The sequence below is a fragment of the Gracilinanus agilis genome, chromosome 4, assembly GCF_016433145.1.
Source record: "Gracilinanus agilis isolate LMUSP501 chromosome 4, AgileGrace, whole genome shotgun sequence".
NCBI classification, from domain to species: Eukaryota; Metazoa; Chordata; class Mammalia; order Didelphimorphia; family Didelphidae; genus Gracilinanus; species Gracilinanus agilis.
Window position 1 is genome coordinate 210,277,892 of NC_058133.1, and position 9,073 is coordinate 210,286,964.

General features: G+C 38.2%; 1 protein-coding gene across 1 annotated transcript in view; it reads left to right on the forward strand.

The window, feature by feature from the left end:
* Positions 1-486: 486 nt before the first annotated feature.
* The window catches only part of LOC123246216 (CMRF35-like molecule 1), a 20,224-nt gene continuing 11,637 nt past the window's right edge, over positions 487-9,073 (forward strand). The window contains exons 1-4 of the mRNA XM_044675149.1: positions 487-558; positions 3,449-3,515; positions 4,585-4,914; positions 8,929-8,972. Coding sequence (XP_044531084.1) covers positions 487-558; positions 3,449-3,515; positions 4,585-4,914; positions 8,929-8,972 — 513 coding nt within the window. The remainder of the gene's footprint in view (positions 559-3,448; positions 3,516-4,584; positions 4,915-8,928; positions 8,973-9,073) is intronic.

The following is a 9,073-nucleotide window of genomic DNA, read 5'->3' on the forward strand; positions in this document are numbered from 1 at the left end:
CAAAGAACCCAAAAAACAAAGATTGAATTGGTTTTACTTCTTTCTGAGGACCAAATTAGAGAAGACAATCAAACCTTAAATACCATTCCAATCACACTAGACAGGATTTAGAGAAGACAATCTGAACCTTAAGTATCTTTCCAATTACCCTAGCCTCTGGTCATTGTGTTTTTCCCAAGCTTCTGCGACTCTCACTATTGCATCTTTCCCAAACTTCAGTGAACTCTGTTGCTCCTCCTTGTTCTCATAAACCAATGATAGCAATCCTATGGTGTACATGCCAAAAAGGGTACACAGAGCCCTTTCTGTGAGCATGTCTGCAATCACCTGCCAGAATTCATTACTAGAAAGCCAGAGGGACTCAGGTGGAACTGTTTCCCTATCCATCTCTCTCCATGTATCTGAGGACATTCCTTACTTCACCTGCCCCTCTGCCCATAAGTCCAATGTAAACACTTTCTACACCCCTTACCCATCTGGGGTAAGATGCTGGAGGGGGTGCTCATATGCGATGTGAAGGTGAGGCACAGACAGCAGCCTGTTAAGTCTGTGATGAAGGTGATTCCCGGGTGGGGTTGGAGAGGAGCTATGTTTAAGGGAAGCATAGATCACAGCATAGCACATAGCTGGAGGGGAGCAGAGCTAGAGGGGAGCAGAGGGCCACTCCCCTCTCCCCTTTCCACACATGCCTCTCATCACCCTGCCCAATAGCCCAAATGTGAAGGGGTGGGGTGCGTGAGGTGGGGAGCTGGGGCACGGCACTCTGTCTTTGGCAGGACATGATGTGGTATTCAGTCTCTGGGGGGCAGGCATGCCACTCAGTCTTTAAAAGGTTTGCCATTACTGCCAAAAATCTATATGAGCAACTGGGCTAGCCTTTGGGGGATCTTCCATTGCAGGGAAAGGAATCAGGAAGGGAGAGGGGAATATAAGAATGAAAGATGGAAATTATTAAAGATTTTCGGGGGGGGGGAGAAAATTCAGATAAAAACCTTGAGGACATTCAGATATCCAACAAGGAAGATATTAATAATGGAAGGGAAGATGGCTTCCAGATCATCTAAGCAGTACAAACATCTCTGAATAAACATTATCAGACACTGGAAAATGAATCAGTGCCTAATAAGCCAAAGGACTCTATGAAGTCCCGAGAGAACATAGAACCACAGTAGGATGTTCTTGAATGGATTAAGGGAGAATTAAGACTCATGAAAGCTGAATTTATAGCTTGAATAGAAGAAATAATGGACAGAATAAAAAAACTGAAATCTACAGTGACAAATCTCACTAAAGAAATAAAAGGGATAACATCTAAATAGAAATTGTAAATATACAGAAGTGAAGGACAATCTGGAAAAGTTAGAAACATTAAAACATGAGATTTCTACATAAGCAAAATATATTGATTGATATGGAAGACAGTACGTGTTGCAACAATTTAAGAATTACAGGTCTCCCAAAAGAAAATGAAAAATAAAACAAACAAACCTAAATATTGTAAGGCAAGAAATAATACAAGAAACTTGTTCAGAACTTCTGAACACAGAAAACAAAGTGCCCATTGAAAGAAGCCACAGATTGCCTCTAGAGATTTAGGGGACTATCTTGAAGGAGACACTACACTTGAATCTCTTCAGTGAGGGGGAATCCACAACCTAACAAAGCATCTCATTCCACTTATGGATACATCTTATTTTAAGATCAGAGAAGCCATGAAAATACATAATAGAATTTAATCATAGATTTAGTGTGGTCAAGAGAGATGGGAAAACTGAAGCATTGAGAGGTTAAGTAGCTTGCCCTAGGACACAGCTAGGGAAAATCTTTGCCCAAACAGTAAATATTATTTATTAAATAAATTGGAGAAACTTGTTTCTCTATAATCTTTCCTCATCAGTCACCGTAATATACTCTCAAGGTTGGGCATCTAGGTGGCACAGTGTATAGAGTGCTGAACTCAGGAAGACTCATCTTCCTGAGTTCAAATATGATCTTAGACACTTACTAACTGTATGACCCTGGACAAGTCACTTAATCCTCTTTGCTTCATCTATAAACTGAGCTGGAGAAGGAAATAACAAGCCACTCCATTATCTTTGGCAAAAAAAAAACAACAACCCAAATTTGGTCACAAAGAGTCAGACAGGACTGAACAACAACAATCTTTTAAGGTTACTGGCTACATGCTAACAGAAAGTAATAAAACAATGACATAATTATTTATAAACTTTTTTTTATCATTAATATAATTTATTTACAGGCACATCAGCTGCTTCCTCCCACCCCATAACATCCAGCAAACAGATAGGTATATATGGATTATGTCTTTTTTTTTTTCCAATTCTCAGTTCATTCTTTGGAGGTAAACATTCACAAGTTATTCTTCAAATATTAAATCTGTAGCAATATATAATGTTCTCTTGGTTCTATTCATTTCACTCTTCATTATCTCATGTAGTTCTTTCCAAAGTTTGAAAAAATTAATCTGTTTGTCATTTCTTGTGGTACAGTAGGATTCCATCACAGTCACATATCACAATTTATTTAGTCCTTCCCCAGTTGATCCCTTCAATTTCCAGTTCTTTGCTACTACTGAAAGGGATGCTATATATATTTTGGTACATATAGATTCTTTTCCTTTTTTCCTTCATCTCCTTGGGAAATAGACCCACCAATGGTATTACTGGGTCTAATTATTTGCAATCTTACAGCTGTGAGAATGATGACATACAATGTCACTTCTATCCCTGCCATTACTGACTTCTGAATTCTGGACATAGTCTCATCAGTTAGGTCTCTCTGGAAATCATTTATTAAAATATGTTCTTCAGAATTCATTTCATGACATTTTATTGAACTATATCCTTCAAATTTCACTTTATAATATTTTATTACAAAAATTCAAACTTCTCTCAGAAAAGTTTTTAGATCTTTTTTTTTTCTGTAGCTTCTTAGGCTCTTTCCTGCTTTCACAGTTAAAATGGACTCCTGGATGATAAGTAAATGCCAATCTCTCAAGATCTCATACCCTTTTAAAGATACAAAATGATTTTTATCACCTCTGGGAGTGGTTTTTGAAGCTGATGTTACAGAAATTCCGAAAGGAATTATGTCTAGAGCCAAAAAGAAATTTAGATGTCATCTAATACATATCTTCTCCCCCATTTAACAGAGGAGGAAACTGAAAGCCAACCAGTTAATTTGAGGGGGTGACTATTTCTAATACTAGAACTCATACACCACTGCAACTAGGCACATGATACTCACTACCTTTTTTTTTTCCCCACTCAAGTGGCTATTAGAATATAGTTCACCCATTCATCTCCTTCCTCTTTTGCTTTGGTTTTCAAATGTGAAAAAAAAGAATAGGGAAGTGGTATGAGAGACATGAAAAAGCAGAAGGGTTGAAAAGTTGAGGAGATGAATTCTAGTGTGCTGCCTTGGACAGATTGTGCCAATGAAGTATGAGAAGAAAATGTATCTGCTGTCAACTTTTCTCTTTCTCTGGCTCCCAGGTGAGTGGAAATTGAGTCTCCAAGCATAGGCAAAGCTGTCCTGGCAAGATAAGTTGCTGGCAGAGGGCTAATAGAGAGGGTGGAAAGAAGGAACTGGAAGAAAACTTATATATGTTGATGTCTCCTTCAGGGAAGTCCTATGAAGACTTTAGGATTGCTTCTCCAAAAAAATCCTTGTATTACTATTTCAATTAATCAGTCAGTCATTCTTTAAGTGTTTATCTTCAGCTTTGTGCTTGTAATCTCCATGGAAAATTATACATTTACTGAAAATCAAATGAGCACCACATAGAACAACTCTGCCTACCCATTGGCTGACTACCCAAAAAGGAGACAGATGATTGTAGATTGTCATACAGATACCTCACATCAGGTAAAGGGGAGGGTGTATTGTATTCTCCATAGAGTTATTGAATGTATTTCTCTGGTTTATTTTCATTACTTTCAATAGTCTAGAAAATAAGAGAGGCTTAGAGGGAAAAATAAGAATGTGGATGAGGGATCTGAGAGAAGGAAAGATAGAGAGGGCAGCTGGGTAGCTCAGTGGATTGAGAGCCAGCCTAGAGACGAGAGGTCCTGGGTTCAAATCTGGCCTCAGACACTTCCCAGCTGTGTGACCCTGGTCAAGTCACTTAACCTCCATTGCCTAGCCCTAACCTGTCTTCTGCCTTGAAGCCAATACACAGTTTTGACTCCAAGATGGAAGGTAAGGGTTTAAAAACAAACAAACAAACAAATAAAAAAGAATTGATACTTAAGTATTAGTTCCAAGGCAGAAGAGCCATAAGAGCAGGATGATTGGGGTTAAGTGACTTGCTCAGGGTCATATAGCTAGGAGGTGTCTGAGGCCAGATTTTTATCCAGGACCTTTTGTTTCCGGGTTTGGCTTTCAGTCCAGTGAACCACCTAGTTCATTTTTCTAAATATGAACTTTCTTGCACTCCAAGGCCATTCAGATGTCTATACTTCTTTGGCAATCTACTCTAGATGAAATTAAGGGAGCTTCTGATGCCTTTAGGTACCTGTACTCAGGGGAAAGGAAATGAGATTCTGGGTTTATGTCTTTCAGGTTGTTTCTCCTCTGAAAACCTATGGAGCCCTGATCATGTGAATTTTGAAGAGAATAGTTTGGGGACTGTAAATTGCAGTTACGCAAAGGGATGGGAGCAGTATGTAAAGTGGTGGTGTCGAGGAGCTAATTGGTATTGTGAAATTCTTGTAAAAACCAAGGAATCAGAGAGCGTGAAAGACCGTGTATCTATCCAGGATGATGTCGCAGCACACATATTCACAGTGACAATAAAAGACATCAGAAAAGGAGATGAAGACTTTTATTGGTGCGGGATTGAGAAGTACGGAGTTGACATTGGAAAACGGATTCGACTGACAGTTTCCCCAGGTAGGAGGCTCCTGTGTTGTGTGTGTGTTGAGATCTTGGGGCTCTGGGTTGGGAACTCAATGACATTTCCCTTCTCTGTACCAGAGAACTGCTGAGTGTGTGCAAGTCTCAGTGTGCCTACCCTTGGTTGAAGGCTGGAAGGTCAGTTTTAGGGGGAGGAGATGGGTTATATTGGTATTCCTTTCTGATTCCTTTTGTGCCCTGGGCCATTCATTGCTTCCTCATGGACTTCAGAGAGCTTGAAAAAAGCTGAGAGCCTCATCCTGAGACTCACTTCCTGAGCCTGTGTTGGGATCCCTCTCAACAAGACCCCAAAACGCCTTTTTTTTTCTTTTTTGGTCATGTGACAAGAGGGAATCATGCCAAATGCATGTTAGACCTGGGTCCCGTATAAAATCATGGCAAGATGACAGAGGCTCTGTCTCATATCTCTAAGAGCTTGTGCTCCAAAGGATTACCAAATGCCAAAGTTTCCTCAGGATTTGTTCAGTCCCTGTCTTCCTTTCCCTCTTCTCACAACTCTAGAAGGTGAAAGACTTTTAAAACTCCTTCCCCTCTACAGAATCAATACTGTATATTGGTTCCAAGGCAGAAAAACAGCAAGAGCTAGGTAATGGGAATTAAGGGACTTGCCCAGGGTCACACAGCTAGGAAGTATCTGAGGCCAGAGCTGAACAAAGGTCTTTCCTTCTCCAGGCCTGGCTTTCTATCTACTGAGCTCTCTAGCTGCCCCCTAGTAAATTTTTCTAAACATTCATATTTATAGTATAATGGACAAAGTTATGGGAGGTGAAGTGTATCAGGCTTACTTTGCAGTGAGATTTGAAAGTTTCTAGTTTCAAAATCCCCTCCCCACAACACTGTGATGATTAATTTCTTTGTATTTTGGGTTATTTTTTCCCCAGTCCCTTTGTAAGATCCATTAAAACCTTAACACTTATAAAGTAGATTGTCAGCTAAGGTACTTGTACTTGTAAGGTTGATAGGATTGACCAAACTCATTTGTTTCAACCTTCTACTTGATTTATTCTCATATTTAGTCTTATTATCCAAAGAGTAATTGGGGGAATATGTTTGGCTATATTCTTATCAATGAGTAAAACTGTAATCTTTTTCTCATATACTTTTCTAATAGTCATTCATATTGTCAACTTGGAAAAACACAGAACTACTAAGGTAGTCAGAAAAACCAAGTCTTTAGTCAGGAAAGAGGTCCAATAATCAACCCAAAACTACAGAGTCAAAACCCTGGGGCTCTGGGGACAGTATCTCTTGGGAGGATCAACATGCTATTTCTTATATATATCTGATATATGGGAAATATAAATATAATCAAAGAACAACAGAACTTGGGAAACATATACCACTTGGGGAACTAAGGACAGGGAATTATGATTGGTTGGCCCTTGTTTTGATCCATGGTTACCATGGCTACAAGGAAAAGGGAAGCCTGATATGAAAGGGAAAGGTCCAGCCAAGGATCTGAGCTACCTGGGAGAGGATTTTGATAATATGAAAGAAACTACTAGGACAAAAGGGCACTTAACATTTGATTAGGTCTGCTAGTTTCACCCCATCTGGGACCATTAAGTATCTTAGTCTGAAATGGGTGAGTCTGGGACTTTCCTCTGAGCGAGTTCTCAGGGGACAAGGGCAAAATCTATATATTATTGATTTATATTTTATATATATATATATATATACATATACATATATATATAGACAATACCTATATATTAAGTCTTTTAATCTCATGATCAAATAAACAACAGAGTTAACAAATATATCATTTATTAACAATAAAATAAATAACAAGACAAAGATAGATAAATTACTTATAATATTTTGGCTGTAAGAAAAACATAGCAGGAGTAAACTGAAACATTAATAGCAGATGACTTTTCTTCACTTTTGGAAATGAAGTTCCATCATTTAGTTCACATAAAATACTGATTAAAATTTCACAAGAATCCTCTCCATATTTCTTCTCAAGGAAAAAGTGCTGAAGAAAATGTTATTTTGGTCCTTTTTCTTGCTTTTTTCTTCAGCTGTCACAGGTAGCAGTCTCTCCAGAATTACGTGACAAACTGAAAATTCATTACAAGATCTTTATAGAATTTTCTATATAATGTGTTTCTTCATAAAATAAATCAGTTCAAACAAAAAAGAAACTTCTGATCTTTTCTCTCTGTCTTCTCCACAGATTCTTCATAGATCCAAGTTAAACTAGACACATTCTCTAACTCTATTAGGGAGAGGCATCTCATTGAGAATTATTACTATAACTCCAAAATGTCAGTCCAAATTGCCTCCCCCCCCCCCCACCTCCCACATTCCATTCACCCTTAAAGCTTTAGTATCTTTAGCCTCTCTGGGTTAGCTTAGCAAAGCAGGTGTTATATATGCATTTCAAAGTTTCCTTCAGTTTATATTCTTCTCATCAGGAATGCTTGGAAGTTCTATATTCCATTAAAGGCCCTCCCATGGGATTATATTTATTTTTGTAGGGTAAGTGGTTCTTGGATATGGGCCTTTAATTTCTGCCTTTTGGAATATTCTAAATTATCCTCATCTTAAAAGTATTTGGTTCTGGGGGCAGCTGGGTAGCTCAGTGGATTGAGAGTCAGGCCTAGAGATGGAGATCCTAGGTTCAAATCTGGCCTTAGACACTTCCTAGCTGTGTGACCCTGGGCAAGTCACTTGACCCCCATTGCCTACCCTTACCACTCTTCTGCCTTGGAGCCAATACACAGAAGTTAAGGGTTTAAAAAAACAATAAAAAAAAGTATTTGGTTCTGTCTTCCTTGATTTATTCTGTAGTTAACAGTATTTGAATTCTTCTTTACTGAATTTTAAACTTAAAAGCTCTGGGATTTAGTTATGATATTCCTGTGTATTTTCAGCTTGAGGTTTCTTTTAGAAGGTGATTAATGGATTCTTTTCAATTTTCATTTTGACCTCTGGTTGTAGTATATCAGAGCAGTTTTCTTTTATGATTTCTAAAACATACTTTCCAAGATTTTTGTTTGAGCATGATTTTCCCGGAATCTGATCATTCTTTAGTGATCACCCCTTGACTTTGTTTCCCAAGTCAGCTTTTTAAAAATGGTAACTACCCTACATTTTTTCTATTTTTTTCAATCTTTTGACTTTTTTCTAATATTTCTTATTGTCTCATGCAGTCATAGAGTCCCATTCTATTTTTCAAGGAGAACACTATTTGGGTAAGGTTTTTTACCTTCTGTTCTAATCTATTTATTCTCCTTTTAATATTTTCTCCTTTAAGTTAAATTTCATTTCTAATTTCCTTTATTATCTCTTGCTTTATTATCTCTTGTTCTAGACTGGATAGATGAGCTAATTCTATTCTTTTTTTTTAAACCCTTAACTTCTGTGTATTGGCTCCTAGGTAGAAAAGTGGTAAGGGTGGGCAATGGGGGTCAAGCGACTTGCGCAGGGTCACACAGCTAGTTATGTCTATTCTTCCACCATCCAGCCCCAGCCTGCAATTGATGGTCTTTGTAGGGTCATTTTCAATCATTTCCTTGGGTTTTTGTGAGAGAGCTTGTTTTCTAAATAATCTTTCACACTGCCATCTTAACCTGAATTCCAAAATAATAAATGTAAACCATAAAGCTATACATGTGAGTTATTTTTATTTTTGTTTTGAGAATACAGGACATATGGAAGGAAGAGGCCAGGCACTACTGACAAAGTTCCTACTCTTGATCTTTTGCTTGGAGCTGACCCTGACCTTGACAAAGAGAGTCTCAGTTTCTCCACTCCACTATTGCACATAAATCTGGGGGGCTGCATGAGAACAGTGGGTGGACATTATCAGTAAAGCCCACTCCACTGATTTATTGAATGGTTTAAATTGGAAGAGGGCCTCCCTAAAGTGAGGAGCTCATCACCAGATTCTTTAAGAACTCAGAAATATTGTGTTGTGCTATAAAGGAGTGATAGGAGGAGTGTTTATCAGAAAGTGATGATTGATCTGGCTTGTATGTTTAGTGCCAACTACAGTGAAGACAGCCACTAATGCCAGAACTACAAATGTGATAACCATCAAAAGTACAAGAAACATCACAGGAATAGTAAACAACTATTCTAACAAAAGGTAAGGGGAACTTAATTCCCAGGTAAAGTATTAATAGGA